Here is a 20,923-nt window from a genome sequence, read left to right on the forward strand (position 1 = left end):
ATAATGGAGTGAAGTAGGGGCGCGTAACAAGCTCCTGGGTGTAGTTTTCCTAGTACCTGGGTGTAGTTGTCGTAGTTCCTGGGTGTAGTGGTGGAAGTACCTTGCTGTAAGATTGGAGGTGGTGCCAGTGAGTGATGGAAGTGTTGCCAGTAATGGAGGTAGTGCCAGTAATGGAGGTGGTGCCAGTGAGTAATGGAGGTGGTGCCAGTAATGGAGGTGGTGCCAGTAATGGAGGTGGTGCCAGTAATGGAGGTGGTGCCAGTAATGGAGGTGGTGCCAGTAATGGAGGTGGTGCCAGTGAGTAATGGTCATTGGTACATATATAAAGATGATAGATGCCTCAGAAGCCGCAGTATCTGTCAGCAGAGCAAGCATGACTCGTCTCGTGTTCATTGTGGCAAGCCTGGCTCTCCTTGGTATGTAGTCAAGATTTCTTTGTGCACTGCCTATGATCAGTGTGTGTTCTATTGCTAAACAGTTTGTGTACAGCCTTTGATCTGTGTTCTGTTGCTAAACAGTTTGTGTACTACCTGTGATCTGCGTTCTGTTGCTAAACAGTTTGTGTACAGCCTGTGATCTGTGTGTTCTGTTGCTAAACAGTTTGTGTACTGCCTGTGAGCTGTGTGTGTTCTGTTGCTAAACAGTTTGTGTACAGCCTGTGAGCTGTGTGTGTTCTGTTGCTAAACAGTTTGTGTACAGCCTGTGAGCTGTGTGTGTTCTGTTGCTAAACAGTTTGTGTACAGCCTGTGAGCTGTGTGTGTTCTGTTGCTAAACAGTTTGTGTACTGATGGTGATGAGTATATTGTACTGGCCTGCCTCATGTTCATTATATACATATTCAATAACAACACTGTGACTAGCCGAGGGCTAAAACTTGTGTTGATTTGGCCTGCCTCATGGTCAGCGAAAATTCCACGAAGCTCTAACCCACAGGACCACCCAATCCTACAAAGATCACGCAACCAGCAGAGCTAGGTGTTGTACTGTGATCCGAGGACATACGATGGTACTCACCTATTTGTGGTTGCAGGGGTCGAGTCATAGCTCCTGGCCCCGCCTCTTCGCTGATTGGTACTAGGTTCTCTCTCTCCCTGCCGCATGAGCTTTATCATACCTCGCCTTAAAACTATGTATGGTTCCCGCCTCCACTACGTCACTTTCTATGCTATTCCACGACCTGACTACTCTATGACTGAAGAAATACTTCCTAACATCCCTTTGATTCATCTGAGTCTTCAACTTCCAATTGTGACCTTTTGTGTCTGTGTCCCTTCTCTGGAACATCCCGTCCTTTTCTGTTATGCGCAGCATTTTATATGTCGTTATCATGTCTCCCCTGACCCTCCCGTCCTCCAGTGTCGTCAGGCCGATTTCCCTCAACCTTTCTTCGTAGGACAATCCCCGTAGCTCTGGGACTAGTCTTATTGCAAACCTTTGCACTTTCTCTAATTTCCTGACGTGCTTGACTAGGTGTGGGTTCCAAACTGGTGCTGCATACTCCAGTATGGACCTGACGTAAATGGTATACAGAGTCTTGAACGAATCCTTACTGAGGTATCGGAACGCTATCCGTGGTGTGGGTGCCGCAGAGCTAATTTCATTCTATTGACCGTTTTATGTATACTTGCTAGTCGCAGTGTTGTTAGTGATTAAATACCACTCATTCGTGGTTACAATGATATATACTGCTAGTGGAGGCTAGTACACCAAACTGCTAGTGGAGGCTAGTACACCAAACTGCTAGTGGAGGCTAGTACACCAAACTGCTAGTGGAGGCTAGTACACCAAACTGCTAGTGGAGGCTAGTACACCAAACTGCTAGTGGAGGCTAGTACACCAAACTGCTAGTGGAGGCTAGTACACCAAACTGCTAGTGGAGGCTAGTACACCAAACTGCTAGTGGAGGCTAGTACACCAAACTGCTAGTGGAGGCTAGTACACCAAACTGCTAGTGGAGGCTAGTACACCAAACTGCTAGTGGAGGCTAGTACACCAAACTGCTAGTGGAGGCTAGTACACCAAACTGCTAGTGGAGGCTAGTACACCAAACTGCTAGTGGAGGCTAGTACACCAAACTGCTAGTGGAGGCTAGTACACCAAACTGCTAGTGGAGGCTAGTACACCAAACTGCTAGTGGAGGCTAGTACACCAAACTGCTAGTGGAGGCTAGTACACCAAACTGGGCTAGTACACCTACCTGCTAGTGGAGGCTAGTACACCAAACTGCTAGTGGAGGCTAGTACACCAAACTGCTAGTGGAGGCTAGTACACCAAACTGCTAGTGGAGGCTAGTACACCAAACTGCTAGTGGAGGCTAGTACACCAAACTGCTAGTGGAGGCTAGTACACCAAACTGCTAGTGGAGGCTAGTACACCAAACTGCTAGTGGAGGCTAGTACACCAAACTGCTAGTGGAGGCTAGTACACCAAACTGCTAGTGGAGGCTAGTACACCAAACTGCTAGTGGAGGCTAGTACACCAAACTGCTAGTGGAGGCTAGTACACCAAACTGCTAGTGGAGGCTAGTACACCAAACTGCTAGTGGAGGCTAGTACACCAAACTGCTAGTGGAGGCTAGTACACCAAACTGCTAGTGGAGGCTAGTACACCAAACTGCTAGTGGAGGCTAGTACACCAAACTGCTAGTGGAGGCTAGTACACCAAACTGCTAGTGGAGGCTAGTACACCAAACTGCTAGTGGAGGCTAGTACACCAAACTGCTAGTGGAGGCTAGTACACCAAACTGCTAGTGGAGGCTAGTACACCAAACTGCTAGTGGAGGCTAGTACACCAAACTGCTAGTGGAGGCTAGTACACCAAACTGCTAGTGGAGGCTAGTACACCAAACTGCTAGTGGAGGCTAGTACACCAAACTGCTAGTGGAGGCTAGTACACCAAACTGCTAGTGGAGGCTAGTACACCAAACTGCTAGTGGAGGCTAGTACACCAAACTGCTAGTGGAGGCTAGTACACCAAACTGCTAGTGGAGGCTAGTACACCAAACTGCTAGTGGAGGCTAGTACACCAAACTGCTAGTGGAGGCTAGTACACCAAACTGCTAGTGGAGGCTAGTACACCAAACTGCTAGTGGAGGCTAGTACACCAAACTGGGAGTAGAACGAATAATCAGAAAAAGTTTTTCGTCATAAATCAGCAGAAATTAATCTGAACATATATAAATTTTATGTTAAATAATATTAAATAAATTTAAACTGATCCATAATATATGTAGAAAGATATAGGTAAAAAAAATAAGTTACATTAAGTTAGGTTAAGTTAGGTGTTAAAGTTACGTTTTGACTAAATATATTTTGTTTTCACAGCATTATCAGTGAGAAAATATATATATATCAATTTGTATAAATTTTGAGGGGAATAGTCCTATTTTTCAAGGAGATCGGGTAATTAGGCCGAACTAATGAAGGCAGATGTTGTGGCAGTGAGTTATTAGGTAGTGTGTCATCATCTTGCTTCACACAACAAACAAACTTTTATTAATTTGTATAATAAACTACAACGTTTCTGTTTCATGAGTTTTGCGGAATTTTCTTAACCCGTCGTTCAAGTGTAGCTGAAGTGATGTCATGATGATAGCACTAGTAACTAACCGTCGTTCAAGTGTAGCTGAAGTGATGTCATGATGATAGCACTAGTAACTAACCGTCGTTCAAGTGTAGCTGAAGTGATGTCATGATGATAGCACTAGTAACTAACCGTCGTTCAAGTGTAGCTGAAGTGATGTCATGATGATAGCACTAGTAACTAACCGTCGTTCAAGTGTAGCTGAAGTGATGTCATGATGATAGCACTAGTAACTAACCGCCGTTCAAGTGTAGCTGAAGTGATGTCATGATAGCACTAGTAACTACCCGCCGTTCAAGTGTAGCTGAAGTGATGTCATGATAGCACTAGTAACTAACCGTCGTTCAAGTGTAGCTGAAGTGATGTCATGATAGCACTAGTAACTAACCGTCGTTCAAGTGTAGCTGAAGTGATGTCATGATAGCACTAGTAACTAACCGCCGTTCAAGTGTAGCTGAAGTGATGTCATGATAGCACTAGTAACTAACCGTCGTTCAAGTGTAGCTGAAGTGATGTCATGATAGCACTAGTAACTAACCGTCGTTCAAGTGTAGCTGAAGTGATGTCATGATAGCACTAGTAACTAACCGTCGTTCAAGTGTAGCTGAAGTGATGTCATGATAGCACTAGTAACTAACCGTCGTTCAAGTGTAGCTGAAGTGATGTCATGATAGCACTAGTAACTAACCGTCGTTCAAGTGTAGCTGAAGTGATGTCATGATAGCACTAGTAACTAACCGTCGTTCAAGTGTAGCTGAAGTGATGTCATGATAGCACTAGTAACTAACCGTCGTTCAAGTGTAGCTGAAGTGATGTCATGATGATAGCACTAGTAACTAACCGTCGTTCAAGTGTAGCTGAAGTGATGTCATGATAGCACTAGTAACTAACCGTCGTTCAAGTGTAGCTGAAGTGATATCATGATGATAGCACTAGTAACTAACCGTCGTTCAAGTGTAGCTGAAGTGATATCATGATGATAGCACTAGTAACTAACCGGCGTTCAAGTGTAGCTGAAGTGATGTCATGATAGCACTAGTAACTAACCGTCGTTCAAGTGTAGCTGAAGTGATGTCATGATGATAGCACTAGTAACTAACCGTCGTTCAAGTGTAGCTGAAGTGATATCATGATAGCACTAGTAACTAACCGTCGTTCAAGTGTAGCTGAAGTGATGTCATGATAGCACTAGTAACTAACCGTCGTTCAAGTGTAGCTGAAGTGATGTCATGATAGCACTAGTAACTAACCGCCGTTCAAGTGTAGCTGAAGTGATGTCATGATAGCACTAGTAACTAACCGCCGTTCAAGTGTAGCTGAAGTGATATCATGATAGCACTAGTAACTAACCGTCGTTCAAGTGTAGCTGAAGTGATGTCATGATAGCACTAGTAACTAACCGTCGTTCAAGTGTAGCTGAAGTAATGTCATGATAGCACTAGTAACTAACCGCCTTTCAAGTGTAGCTGAAGTGATGTCATGATAGCACTAGTAACTAACCGCCGTTCAAGTGTAGCTGAAGTGATGTCATGATGACAGCACTAGTAACTAACCGCCTTTCAAGTGTAGCTGAAGTGATGTCATGATAGCACTGGTAACTAACCGTCGTTCAAGTGTAGCTGAAGTGATGTCATGATAGCACTAGTAACTAACCGTCGTTCAAGTGTAGCTGAAGTGATGTCATGATGATAGCACTAGTAACTAACCGCCGTTCAAGTGTAGCTGAAGTGATGTCATGATAGCACTAGTAACTAACCGTCGTTCAAGTGTAGCTGAAGTGATGTCATGATAGCACTAGTAACTAACCGTCGTTCAAGTGTAGCTGAAGTGATGTCATGATAACACTAGTAACTAACCGTCGTTCAAGTGTAGCTGAAGTGATGTCATGATAGCACTAGTAACTAACCGTCGTTCAAGTGTAGCTGAAGTGATGTCATGATAGCACTAGTAACTAACCGTCGTGCAAGTGTAGCTGAAGTGATGTCATGATGATAGCACTAGTAACTAACCGTCGTTCAAGTGTAGCTGCAGTGATGTCATGATGATAGCACTAGTAATTAACCGTCGTGCAAGTGTAGCTGAAGTGATGTCATGATAGCACTAGTAACTAACCGTCGTTCAAGTGTAGCTGAAGTGATGTCATGATAGCACTAGTAACTAACCGTCGTTTAAGTGTAGCTGAAGTGATGTCATGATGATAGCACTAGTAACTAACCGTCGTTCAAGTGTAGCTGAAGTGATGTTATGATAGCACTAGTAACTAGCCGTCGTTCAAGTGTAGCTGAAGTGATGTCATGATAGCACTAGTAACTAACCGTCGAGCAAGTGTAGCTGAAGTGATGTCATAGCACTAGTAACTAACCGTCGTTCAAGTGTAGCTGAAGTGATGTCATGATAGCACTAGTAACTAACCGTCGAGCAAGTGTAGCTGAAGTGATGTCATGAGAGCACTAGTAACTAACCGTCGTTCAAGTGTAGCTGAAGTGATGTCATGATAGCACTAGTAACTAACCGCCGTTCAAGTGTAGCTGAAGTGATGTCATAGCACTAGTAACTAACCGCCGTTCAAGTGTAGCTGAAGTGATGTCATGATGACAGCACTAGTAACTAACCGTCGTGCAAGTGTAGCTGAAGTGATGTCATGATGACAGCACTAGTAAGTAACTAGTAACTAACTAGTAACTTCTGTGGAAAATTTCAGACTGATTCAAGGATCCGTTAGTTACTTACCTTCTTAGTTACCTTCTTAGTTACTTACCTTCTTAGTTACTTACCTTCTTGGTTACTTACCTTCTTGGTTACTTACTTTCTTGGTTACTTCTTGGTTACTTAGCTTCTTGGTTACTTACCTTCTTGCGTACCTTCTTAGTTACCTTCTTAGTTACTTACCTTCTTAGTTACCTTCTTAGTTGCTTACCTTCTTAGTTACTTTCTTAGTTACCTTCTTCTATTCATGGCTGAATGGCTGACTTAATTTAGTGTATATTTTTGACACGCTTAGTCGTGAGAGATTAATGTCAGTAAATACCACGGTACTGTGTCGCTTCCTTTCAAACACTTGACAAGTGTCATTGACAGGGCTGGCTAACACACAATACCAACCAACTTGGGAGTCCCTGGACACGAGGCCGCTACCCACTTGGTACGACGGGGCCAAGATTGGTATCTTCATCCATTGGGGCGTATTTTCTGTGCCTTCCTTTGGTTCCGAGTGGTTCTGGGAGAACTGGCAAGGTAAGCTTATTATTTTCATTTTGAAGAGCAAGGCAGGGAATAAACTAGTACTGCACGATGTAATAATATCAGATTTGTTTCAGCCGGCAGATGGATCCTCAGTATCACATAACCACAGTTCCATTTACTTAACCCAGGCAAGAAGTGTATCTCAAAACTCTCAATAGGCCTAGGAGGTGCAACTCAAAATTCTCAACAGAGCCTTAGGCTACTACTTAACCCTCTCTGAGATCAAAGAATTCACCTAGCTCAAGAGTTTTGGATGTATCAACTCAGTAACCCAAATATTTGGGCGTTGACCCCCGGAACTCTCTCCAGGTAAACTCCAGGTAATACCTGCCCACCACCTGTACATAACACACTAAAGACACAGGAGCAGTATGTCAACACCATGATACTCAGGACTGTTTAAGACGTGCTCCTTTATTTTGGTGACTGGCTCTTTATCCAGGGAATCAGATACTTTTTTGCTTTGGATAAAATCTGATTATCTTCCGTTCCTATAGTGCTCCCCCCCCCCCCCGAGTTTAAAAATAATAAGCTGAAAATTCGCCTGGATAAGTATAGCAATGAGTGTGAGGTGGTTAGTGTTACTGAAGGGTAACAGGTTGCCAACAGTGAGGAGCAGATTGGCAGCTGTTACAAATGGGTGGAAGTTTGTAATAAATGAAGAAACATCAAAGTGAGGAAGGTTAAAAGAGAACAGTTGAAGGTAGGAAATTGCTTCTTTGTTCTCCAGGCCGAATGTACTTCATTAGTCATTAAGGTTAAAGGTACCACTAACTCCTCTGCTACTAAAGGTAAGAATATCCTTGTGGTCGATGACTCTCAGGCAATATATATTAACTGTGCTTTCTGTAACAGAGATAAGAAGGTGAGGCAGAGGGTGTGTTTCCCAGGAGCTGCTGTTGATGACAGTTAACTGGTTGTATCATGTTAGGTAATGAAAACAAGCCCATTATCCGCCCCAGTACTGGTGGAGACTATATCAGGAGACAGTAGCTGCTAGATAAGTACAGGTCAATTATAGATTTAATTTGGTCTAAGGGATTGGTGGGTCCCGATCATATGTAACATCTCACCTAGAAGGAGAGTGGGCAATGAATGGATGGTTATCTAGGGCAAATGGTGTAAACTGCAATCCCATTCATTGACAACTGGGGCAGTTTCTATGGCAAACATGATATGTATGCAAGGCATGAAGTATATATATCTGGGCAGGAGTTAGTTTAATGTTTATTATGCACCCCATACCCATCCTGTGGGCAGTAGTCAAAAGATTACAAAGGTACATAATGGGTCCAGTGACTGGACCCCAAAGTTATGATAGCCGAACTAGTTACAAAGGTAATGAACTCCAGGTAGATCTGATCACAATCATGGCAAGTTACAGAGGTAATGAATCAGCCTCACTCCTATACATGGTTACAATCATGAACAAATTACAAAGTAATGAACCACTGATACGTCCACACCTGGTCACAATTGTAATGAGTTATAAATACAAATATTAAGTGGATCATGCACCCACACTAGCGCGCGGTAATGTTAGCTAACTCTGTCGACAGGGCCATTGTTGAGTTGCTTAGGACTTTAAACTGACAGAAGATAGAGGTATGGGTGTGTGGGGGTAACACAGGTTGCAGCATGAGGGATGAAAGCAACACATATTACCAGGATACTTCAGGGATGTATTTAAAAGACATTATTCTTCATATAGTTACTAATAAAGGCAATGCAACTGGTCAACAGAGACAACAGAGGATTTGCTATACTAATAGAAGGAGTGCACAAAAATTAGATGAGCTAAGATTAATCGCATGCGTAGGAAACAGATATTATTGTTATAACAGAGACCTGGTTCAACCTGGCCACCAGGCCACGGTGCCCCGTGGCCTGGCGGCTAAAGTTCTCACCTCACACGGCAAGAGTCCGGGTTCGATTCCCATAGAGGGCAGAAACATTGGGCGTGTTTCCTTACACCTGTTGTCTATGTTCACCCATCAGTGTAAAATGGGTACCTGTGTGTTAGTCGACTGGTGTGGGTCGCATCCTGGGACAAAACTGACCTAATTTTCCCGAAATGCTCAGCATAAAAAGTTATTTTCTATGTAGTAGTATGTCATTGATGTCAGCTAGGACTGTATACCTTGTGCATGTACTTGTAGAAATAGATATTATTATTGAGAAATGCCTTCTGAATGCACAAACAAGGCTATTAATTATTTCACGCCGATATAGTTAATAAAAATGGTGGTGGAGTGGCGATGTATGTCAGAGACAATTTAAATTGTTGCGTTAGACAAAATATAATAGAAGCATCGGACACAATCTGTTTAGCTAGTTTCTGAAGAGACGTGAAAAACTAATCTTGGGTGTGATTTACAGGCCCCCAAAACTTGATAGGGAATGCAGTAAACTTCTGTTGGAGAAAACTCATGTTACCGAGAGATTTTAACTTTAGACACATTAATTGGAGTAATCTGACAGGAAATATTATGTCTACAACTTTCTTGATACGATCCAGGATTGCTTTTTAAGAGTCTGTGACAGAACCAACTGGAGGAAACAATCTGCTTGACTTGGTTCTTGCCAACAACGAATCACTAATTAATAATCTTGAGGTTAATGATGAGCTTGGGGAAAGTGATCACAAATCGATTTGGTTTAACATATCGTGGAATTACTTTGACTACAACCAAGTCTTTGTCCCTGACTTAAGCTTGGTCAGTTGCACAGGACTGAGAAATTACACGTGTCAGATAGGTGGTGATGGTTGCCAATAAGACATTTTTCAAACCATAGTTCAAGCTTCCCATACTACTTGTGTTCCAAACAGGAAAATTAGATAGAGCAAAAATGACTCTAAATAAATAAACAATGGATTAAAGCATCTTATAGGTCAAAAGAGAAGCCTTTACAGGGGAATCAAAAGTGGTATTTAAGGTATAATTATATTCAATTAAAGAGTAATAATTTGACAATTAACCCAAAAGCTTTTTTTTTTTTTCAGGTATACAGGAGAGAGATTAGGGACAAGATAGACTGACACAACAGCTGTTCGAGTCAGCTCACTGACAGTCATCAATAAATGTGCAGAAGCTTTAATTACTTCCTGCTGTATAGTCCTTGTGGCTTAGCGCTTCTTTTTGATTATAATAATTTAATTACTTCCTCTCAGATTTATGTAGAAGACACTAGCCTGCTGCAGTGCTCCTTCCTGAGCGTGTGAGTTGGACATACCTAGCACGGGCCAGCAGCAGTGTTCCTTCATTTTTATATTTTTAAATAGGTGTTTTGTCAGTTTTAAACTGTCATGGCTTAAAAGTTTAAAGAATGATAATTATACAAGTAACTTATGAGTGATAAATGTTGAAGTGTACATATAAACATTTAAAAATATACTTAAAGTGTTATAAATAATGCAAAGATGACATTACAAAAACATCTGAAGATTCTTGACACAAACCCGTTACTTATATCAATGTTGTATATTTACTGTTGATCAGGAGAGGCTTTCTAAAGTTATTATGATACAACCACACTTGTCAGTCTATAAAATGAATCAGGAAGGATCAATATATACAAATATTAGCATAAACCTGACTATAGTTATGCTGTTAAAAAATCGTATGAGGCTTTGTTTAGTTAAATACGGCAGCTTGTGAGGGATAATAACTAAGGTAGTTACTTCAGGTTAATCTCCGAGTGATACACAATAGACAGATATAACTTGGTCACTATATAATGCCAGGAAGTTATTCCCGTATCCTGTAAGCTCAACCCCGTCTACTTCGATGTAAGAGAGAAAGGAATAGTACAGAGTGCGGTTATTGCACGAATTACATCTTTTTATAAATCTGGAAAATTAAAACATACTCTATCCAATATGAGTGCAAAGATTTTTTTTGAGAAAAACACATAATTGGTACAAATTTGATGTTGATATAAAGATGCATTCTCGAGTTATTACATTAAAACCAATAATTTCAAGTTTGTAAACTGTGTTTAAAACTTAACAAGTTTGTGCCAACACAGTATAAATATATAACAATTATTCTTGTTATATATCAACTCATAAAGATTCATAACAAAGAGTATCATGAAGAAATAAAATAATTACTTTAGCACATTAGTATGTGAGAAATAAATCGACTTTCTTATCTATTCTAATGGTTATAATTATAACCATAATTTTTTAAAGGGATGGAGGGGTAAGCCAGTGGAAGGTCTCGGTCAGATGAACAAAAGCTCTAACTGTGGATCATCATATGACTAAGACTCGTGTCAGGAAACACCTGTCTTGTTTCCTAACGAACCTTGCATAACCTTACCTAATTTAACCTAACCTTACCTAACCTAACCTAACCTAACCTAACCTAATTTTACCTTGCCTTACATACCCTTACCTAACCTAACATAACTTAACCTTACCTAACCTTTCCTAACATAACCTAACCTAACTTTACCTTACCTTACCCAACCTTGCCTTGCCTTACCTAACCTAACCTAAACTTGCCTTACCCAACCTTGCCTTACCTAACCTTGCCTTACCTAACCTAACCTAAACTTGCCTTACCCAACCTTGCCTTACCTAACCTTGCCTTACCTAACCTAACCTAAACTTGCCTTACCCAACCTTGCCTTACCTAACCTTGTCTTACCCAACCTTGCCTTACCTAACCTTGCCTTACCTAACCTAACCTAAACTTGCCTTACCCAACCTTGCCTTACCTAACCTTGCCTTACCTAACCTAACCTAAACTTGCCTTACCCAACTTTGCCTTACCTAACTTAACCTTACCTAACCTAACCTAACCTAACTTTCTTCTAAGTAGGATAGACCAGCTTTAAAAATATAAACTATTATGAGAGAGTCTCTAGTCATGGAAACCAAACTCGGGAATGTATATGAAGCCCAGATAAACTTGTGCCAGCCACTCTCGACCTGTCACTAACAATGGTAATTGTTTAAGCTGGTCGAATTAGGCATTTTGAAGGTATAAGCCAAAACGCAAAATCGTGAGGCGTTCCATATTTTTTTTTTTTTGCCAGATTAACCAGGCTGTGTTGGATATATGTGGCATTGGGCCTCCAGCAGCAACAGCCTGGTGGACCAGGCAAGCACCAGACGAGCCTGGCCCATGGCCGGGCTCAGAGTGCAGAAACTCTTCAAGCTGTACCTGAGAATAAGTGTTTCCTGACGCGGGTCTTAGATGATAACCCGCCTTTAGAGCTTTTGGTCATCTTACCGAGTCCTTCCGCTGGCTTACCGGTCCACCCTTTTAAAAATTATGGTCATTTATAACCATTTAGTTATAAATTTTATGAATATTTGGTTATCGTCGCAAAATTTCAAGTTTGATAATATATTAAAGTTGGTAAACTGGCTGTTACTCAACAATGTTAAAATATATTTAACTGAACTGCACCAGTGTTTATACAGTCAAAATTATCAGTATTTTTTTCCAGTAGTTGTAGGGAAAGTAATTTAATATTTGCAAAATACAATTTTTATATAAAGTCTATTAATGCTGAAGACGATCAGAAAAACAATCTTCAGTTAATACTGTGGGATTCATCAGTCTTTAAAGATGAACACAGTTGAACACAGTTGAACAAGTTTGGTAAAGTGGCACCTATACACTCCAGTAATAAGTTTTATATTCTTACAAGTTATATAAACCAGTGACTAAAAGTTGAAGCCGATCGGAAGAGGCTTTCTAAAGTTATCACTAGGAAAGAAAATTTGTGAATGATGTATATATCACTGACGGAAGAGCTCCCATGTATGTCAATACTTGCATGAACCTTCCCTTAATTACAGTACATCAGCGATGAAAAGTTGAAGACGACCGAATGATGCATTCTTTAGGTATAAACGAGAACACAGGTCTGTCTCACTGTATATACTGAGAATTTGCTTTAATCCCTATTTTAGGGATTACGGTATTTTCTAACCTGGAGCGCCGATGGTTCCCGTGTAACCGAAGTCTTTAAACCCAATTAACCGGCTAATATATACAAAGGTTATCTAAACGGAGGTGTGTATCTATCTCTGTAAGTGAAGTGAAAGTTACATTGTTTCTATACTTGAGATTGTACTTAATATTACTGATTAATTTTGTTGCTGACAAACCTACAGAGACGGATAATCTAACTAACCAGTTTTTCTTATAATAATAAGGTCGACAGAAGGAATCACATGAAAACAAGCTTAGTTTATTCCCACATCAATCACTGGATATTATCTCTAAGTTAACAGGTGGACGTGTTTTCTTTCAGATATCAGATGTTCATGTTATCACCTGAGATGTGTAACACCTGCTGTTGAGTATCCAGCTTCCCAGTTATCATACTTGTCCATGATAGGCTTAATTATCATTTCTAGTGTTGCTAGGATAATATACAGGTACAGAATGTGTTACTATCCTAGTTATTACTCTTTACTGCTTTTATTGTCACTGTTATTGTCAGTTATATGTCAAGTTTATCTATGTTTATTTGTAAAGAAGTCTTTCTTTTGTACATCTACCGATGATTTTCTTTCCTCAAGGTTCACAGTCTCAGAGTTACGTGGAATTCATGCAGAAGAATTATCGGCCAAATTTCACTTACCCGGACTTCGCACCGATGTTCACGGCTGAGTTCTACAATCCTGAGGAGTGGGCAAGTATTTTCGAGGCATCAGGGGCCCGCTACGTGGTACTGACCAGCAAGCACCATGAAGGCTTCACCAACTGGCCATCTCGTTACTCCTGGAACTGGAACAGCATGGACGTCGGACCCAAAAGAGACCTCTTGGGTGAGTTAACATTATAAATAAACAATATTATAAAGACTATTTCTCCAGCAAGGTTGTATTTGCCAGCTTACAGTGCCGGAGTTAAAATGAAGATCTCTGGAGTCACTTAATTTTACAATTTCTTTCGTCAGTGTCACAAACTGATCAAGATAAGATAGTATATCTCGACTATTTAATTCGATAATTTGATTTCTAAACAGTTTAATTTTTAGGTTGTGGTGTTGTCCTACCTCAGTTCTTCTCAATGTCAATTTCTATTTAAGGTATACTTCCACTTTCAAGTATAAGATTTAAGATAGCCAATATCCCTGTTTATGGTATACCCAAAACAATGGACTGTCCTTGCCCAAGGTATACTTCCACCTCCAAGTACAAGACTTAAAACAGGGAATTCCTGATCACCTTCCCCTTAAGGGAGGTTCCTTAACGCTGGTGGGGGGCTCTTGATCTAGGGAATTGGATCTGTGCATTGAGTCTGAATACCTTCCATCCCCCCCACATGAGCTGTATAATTCTACGGGTTTAGCGCTCCCCCATGATTATAATCCTGATCACCTTCTGGAAAAAAAAAGTATCAATACATAAAATTAAAAGATAATAGATAATCGAATAAAAAAACAATTATTTCCTTTGTATAATAATTTTACAGAAGTTAGACATAACCATTCTAAAGTCTGTTTACATATTTCTGGTGGCTAAAGCTCCCGCTTCACACACGGAGGGCCCGGGTTCAATTCCTGGCGGGTGGAAACATTTCGACACGTTTCCTTACACCTGTTGTCCTGTTCACCTAGCAGCAAATAGGTACCTGGGTGTTAGTCGACTGGTGTGGGTCGCATCCTGGGGGACAAGATTAAGGACCCCAATGGAAATAAGTTAGACAGTCCTCGATGACGCACTGACTTTCTTGGGTTATCCTGGGTGGCTAACCCTCCGGGGTTAAAAATCCGAACGAAATCTTATCTTATCTTATCTTATCTTCTGTGTGCAGGTGATCTAGCAGAGGCCATCAGGTCTACTACCGATATCCACTTCGGTATCTACCACTCATTGTTCGAGTGGTTCCACCCGCTCTACCTCGACGACAAGGCCAATAACTATCATACTAACAACTTTGTTACATCCAAGACCATGCCAGAGCTCTACGAGCTGGTAAGTCCGTGCCAGAGCTCTACGAGCTGGTAAGTCCGTGCCAGAGCTCTACGAGCTGGTAAGTCCGTGCCAGAGCTCTACGAGCTGGTAAGTCCATGCCAGAGCTCTACGAGCTGGTAAGTCCATGCCAGAGCTCTACGAGCTGGTAAGTCCATGCCAGAGCTCTACGAGCTGGTAAGTCCATGCCAGAGCTCTACGAGCTGGTAAGTCCATGCCAGAGCTCTACGAGCTGGTAAGTCCTTGCCAGAGCTCTACGAGCTGGTAAGTCCTTGCCAGAGCTCTACGAGCTGGTAAGTCCGTGCCAGAGCTCTACGAGCTGGTAAGTCCGTGCCAGAGCTCTACGAGCTGGTAAGTCCGTGCCAGAGCTCTACGAGCTGGTAAGTCCGTGCCAGAGCTCTACGAGCTGGTAAGTCCGTGCCAGAGCTCTACGAGCTGGTAAGTCCGTGCCAGAGCTCTACGAGCTGGTAAGTCCGTGCCAGAGCTCTACGAGCTGGTAAGTCCATGCCAGAACTCTACGAGCTGGTAAGTCCATGCCAGAGCTCTACGAGCTGGTAAGTCCGTGCCAGAGCTCTACGAGTCACAAGTGTTAAGAGGGGGGGGGGCAGGTCGCAGATTTCGAGCAAATTACCTCAGTGATGGTGATAAATTACACCAGTGATGGTGATAAATTACCTCAGTGATGGTGATAAATTACCTCAGTGATGGTGATAAATTACACCAGTGATGGTGATAAATTACACCAGTGATGGTGATAAATTACACCAGTGATGGTGATAAATTACCTCAGTGATGGTGATAAATTACCTCAGTGATGGTGATAAATTACCTCAGTGATGGTGATAAATTACACCAGTGATGGTGATAAATTACACCAGTGATGGTGATAAATTACACCAGTGATGGTGATAAATTACACCAGTGATGGTGATAAATTACACCAGTGATGGTGATAAATTACACCAGTGATGGTGATAAATTACACCAGTGATGGTGATAAATTACCTCAGTGATGGTGATAAATTACCTCAGTGATGGTGATAAATTACACCAGTGATGGTGATAAATTACACCAGTGATGGTGATAAATTACACCAGTGATGGTGATAAATTACACCAGTGATGGTGATAAATTACACCAGTGATGGTGATAAATTACACCAGTGATGGTGATAAATTACACCAGTGATGGTGATAAATTACCTCAGTGATGGTGATAAATTACACCAGTGATGGTGATAAATTACACCAGTGATGGTGATAAATTACACCAGTGATGGTGATAAATTACCTCAGTGATGGTGATAAATTACACCAGTGATGGTGATAAATTACCTCAGTGATGGTGATAAATTACACCAGTGATGGTGATAAATTACCTCAGTGATGGTGATAAATTACCTCAGTGATGGTGATAAATTACACCAGTGATGGTGATAAATTACCTCAGTGATGGTGATAAATTACCTCAGTGATGGTGATCAATGGTATACAATACCAACACAATATAATAATAAACCCAGAATCAGTATAATATGATCCTTTATTTACAGACACTTATTCTTGGTTATATTATTTTCAACAATACGATAAAACACATAATTAGCAGTGTAATTATTTTTGCAAGCCAAAACATAACTGTACTGTATTACAAAGACATTTAAGACAGGTTGAACCATTAACACAGTTACAAAGATTTGGTATTGAATAAAAATTTGAAAAAAAAAAATAAGTTTTGAAATTGAATAACTGTTCTTTAATGTAAAGTAAAAGGACACAAGTGCAACTAATGTGACATTTATTGTGGCAACGTTTCGCTCTCCAGGAGCTTGATAAAGCTCCTGGAGAGCGAAACGTTGCCACAATAAATGTCACATTAGTTGCACTTGTGTCCTTTTACTTTACATATTGTCGGTAATTCTACCAACTTTATGTTCTTTAATGACCAGATCACAAAATTTACAAGTACTGTTATTTTCAAGTTACCCAGAAGTCAGTTGTGGCGTGGAGTCAGTTGTGGTGTGGAGTCAGTTGTGGTGTGGAGTCAGTTGTGGCGTGGAGTCAGTTGTGGTGTGGAGTCAGTTGTTGCGTGGAGTCAGTTGTGGTGTGGAGTCAGTTGTGGTGTGGAGTCAGTTGTGGTGTGGAGTCAGTTGTGGTGTGGAGTCAGTTGTGGCGTGGAGTCAGTTGTGGTGTGGAGTCAGTTGTGGTGTGGAGTCAGTTGTGGTGTGGAGTCGGTTGTGGTGTGGAGTCGGTTGTGGTGTGGAGTCGGTTGTGGTGTGGAGTCGGTTGTGGCGTGGAGTCGGTTGTGGCGTGGAGTCAGTTGTGGCGTGGGGTCAGTCGGATGAAGAGTTTTCCTGAAAGCCAGTATTAAATTTTCCAAATTTCTTTAAGGAACTTGACAAATTTTCACCTACACAGTTGAATACCAATACAAGATTTTTTCTAAGCAAGGTAGATCAGGGTTTACGGTTAAATGCAGATCAAAAAGGCTTTCAACAAGAGAAATTTGTTCATTAAACCTGTCAAAATACAACTTACACAGCAGCAAAGCGGCAGGAAGCTTCAATTAATGTTAGATCACCATCACTGAGTGTTTGAACCAGATCAGCAGAGTAATTATCATGTTATTTCTCGGAATCCAGTAAGGCCTAGTTACCGACCGGGCCGTGGGGGGCGCCGATCCCCGCGGCCCGGTAAGTCCAAGTTCCTTTATCTGTTACGACTTTGATGTCGTAACTTAAATAAAATGGCCCTGGCTCCTAAAGGCTGCTCACACTGCTGTCTAGGGGTTATAAAATTACTTTGAAAACACAGTGAACCTTGGGCCAGCATGTACTTTTATATTAAACAATCTTAATTATTATTAGGAAGGAAGGACAAAAACTCGCCTATATAAAATATATCTGTTAATAGTTATAGTAACTTACAACTTACAATCTACTACAAAAACCACCACACTACAATTCACATTAGCTCACTAGCACACTGCTACTAATGAGTTAAAATAAATGAAAATTTATGTACAAGGAGGCTCCATGACCCCCCCTTCCCCCATCTTTCTGCAGTCTACATAGCCTACAGTGGAAACGGCAAGTGGCCCGGTGGCCTGGTGGCTAAAGCTCCCGCTTCACACACGGAGGGCCCGGGTTCGATTCCCGGCGGGTGGAAACATTTCGACACGTTTCCTTACACCTGTTGTCCTGTTCACCTAGCAGCAAATAGGTACCTGGGTGTTAGTCGACTGGTGTGGGTCGCATCCTGGGGGACAAGATTAAGGACCCCAATGGAAATAAGTTAGACAGTCCTCGATGACGCACTGACTTTCTTGGGTTATCCTGGGTGGCTAACCCTCCGGGGTTAAAAATCCGAACGAAATCTTATCTTATCTTATCTCTTAAATACTCTCCAAAACACAGGCCCCTGCATACTAAGCCTTTACAAATAAACATGAGAGCACTTAAACACAAATAATGATACATCAGAGGATATATAAATAATGATACATCAGAGGGATATACAGTGGAACCTCTGGTCACGACCACAGTTCATTCCAGAACTCTGGTCGCGACCTGATTTGGTCATGGCCTGAACCTAATTATGTAAACACGATTAATCCGTTTCAGACCCCTACGAACTGTATTGTAAATATTGTTTTTGAAGACTTATAAGTACAAAAATAGTTAATGATACCATAAAATGCAGAGTGTAATAGTAAACTAAATGTAAAAACCTTGAATAACAGAGAAAACCTTGAATAACACTGATAAAACCTTGAATAACACTGATGAAACCTTGAATAACACTGAGAAAACCTTGAACAACAGAGAAAGCTAACATTGCACGAGTCCGTTTTAGACCCCTTATGAACCGTTCGCTGTAAACAGTTGTTTTAGTTTTAATGGCTGAGAAGTGAGCTCCGTTATTTATCGTCCGATATCTTTCATTTTTGTGTACGTTAAGAAACATCTTTCCATCAAACATTGCCAAAGTTTCAATAAGACAGCCCAACAAACAAAACAAACAACTGAGAAAAAAACATTTACCAAAAATCATATGCGGTAAGCCCTAGCCGGGTACTGGCACTGTGAGAAGCTGTTTGTGTACTACCTGCTGATAAAACATTGCTAATCCAACTTATCACGGTCGTATTTTCTGTAATTTATGAATTACTTTCGAGATAATCGATGAAAACGAGGGCGCACCGAAAAAATGAGAGAAAATAAGTCACTGTGACTTTTATGGGTTATCTTAGGTTCTCTACATACATGTTGCTATATATGATAATCTATGTAACTGTATTTGTGTATACCTGAATAAACTGCTTAGTTTTATGGTTCATTACGAGTGTATATCACAGCACTGTACTACACTACGTTTTCTCAAATATAAGTACCCAGGAGGGATAAGAGGATGGTACTTTGTCAGTTATCCTCAAGTTCACAGTGAATGAATGCACGTCTGACCCAGACCGACTACAAGGTGAGGGGTCTTTGTTAGGTGTACACAAACAACAGAAAGTGGGCAAAATTGGCGCAAGCAAAAAAAAAAATGGCGCAGAATGTGAACATTGGCGTGGCTGTGTTTGCTCGGCACCCGATTATGTGTTCGTGACCAGATGCATAAATTTGGCGAATTGTTTGGTCGTGAACCGATTTGTTTGTGTAAGGAAGTATTTGTGACCAAAGGTTCCACTGTATAAATAATGGTACATCAGAGGGATATATAAATAAATTGAAGTACTCGTTAAATTCGTTAAACTTGAAACACCATTAACGAGAGTTTTCAATAATTCATTGTTTTCCTTTCTCATTTATATTCTACTTTACAGCTGAAAGTCTGAAGCTGATAACATGAAACTTCAAAAATTATCGTAATATTTCAGTTTTACCAATTTCTTCAGTAAAATTGTCACAATTTTACTAAAGTTTTGTGCTTGATTGTTGGTGAGGGGCTCTTGATTTAGGGAATTGGATCTGTGCTCCAGTTCCCCGAATTAAGCCTGAATGCCTTCCACATCCCCCCCCCAGGCGCTGTATAATCCTCCGGGTTTAGCGCTTCCCCCTTGATTATAATAATAATAATAATTTGTGCTTGATGATGATCATAGGAGGAGACCTTCTCCAGTAAATTCACAGACACTAATATCTAATAATATCTGAAAATTTAGGTTTGCGTATCTCAAAACTTATTCTTTGAGAAAACTTGATCATCGGTGGAAGTTTCAAGCCAGTTAGAAGAAGCATTCTTAATAATTGCTCGGAATTAACAATTTCAAGTTACTTAACTATGTTTGAAAATTTACAAATTTTTATGTAGACAGCCTGAGCGTAAATGGTACCATCATGATTATTTAACTCAGGTCACTGACACAGGTCAGTGACACAGGTCAGTGACACAGGTCAGTGACACAGGTCAGTGACACACACACAGGTCAGTGACACACACACACAGGTCAGTGACACACACACACACACACACACAGGTCAGTGAAACACACACACGCACAGGTCAGTGACAGTCAGTGACACACACAGGACAGTGACACACACAGGTCAGTGACAGTGACACACACAGGTCAGTGACAGTGACACACACAGGTCAGTGACAGTGACACACACAGGTCAGTGACAGTGACACACACAGGTCAGTGACACACACACAGGTCAGTGACACACACACACACAGGTCAGTGACACACACACACACACACAGGTCAGTGACACACACACACACACACACACACACACACACAGGTCAGTGACACACACACACACAGGTCAGTGACACACACACAGGTCAGTAACACACACACACAGGTCAGTGACACACACACAGGTCAGTGACACTCACACACACATACACACACACACACACACACACACACACACACGTCAGTGACACACACACACAGGTCAGTGACATACACACAGGTCAGTGACACACACACACACACAGGTCAGTGACACACACACAGGTCAGTGACACACACACACACAGGTCAGTGACACACACAGGTCAGTGACACACACACACACACACACACACACACAGGTCAGTGACACACACACACACACAGGTCAGTGACACACACACACACAGGTCAGTGACACACACACACACACACACACACACACACACAGGTCAGTGACACAC

The 20,923-nt window shown here is 41.4% G+C and overlaps 1 protein-coding gene across 1 annotated transcript in view; it reads left to right on the forward strand.

The window, feature by feature from the left end:
* Nucleotides 1-291: 291 nt before the first annotated feature.
* LOC128704267 (alpha-L-fucosidase) overlaps nucleotides 292-20,923 on the forward strand; it is a gene marked incomplete at its 3' end in the record, with an annotated part of 30,833 nt that continues 10,201 nt past the window's right edge. Inside the window, 4 exon segments of the mRNA XM_070082406.1 lie at nucleotides 292-416; nucleotides 6,661-6,816; nucleotides 13,373-13,621; nucleotides 14,613-14,773. Coding sequence (XP_069938507.1) covers nucleotides 305-416; nucleotides 6,661-6,816; nucleotides 13,373-13,621; nucleotides 14,613-14,773 — 678 coding nt within the window.

The sequence above is a fragment of the Cherax quadricarinatus genome, chromosome 7 (genome assembly GCF_038502225.1).
Source record: "Cherax quadricarinatus isolate ZL_2023a chromosome 7, ASM3850222v1, whole genome shotgun sequence".
Taxonomy (NCBI): Eukaryota; Metazoa; Arthropoda; class Malacostraca; order Decapoda; family Parastacidae; genus Cherax; species Cherax quadricarinatus.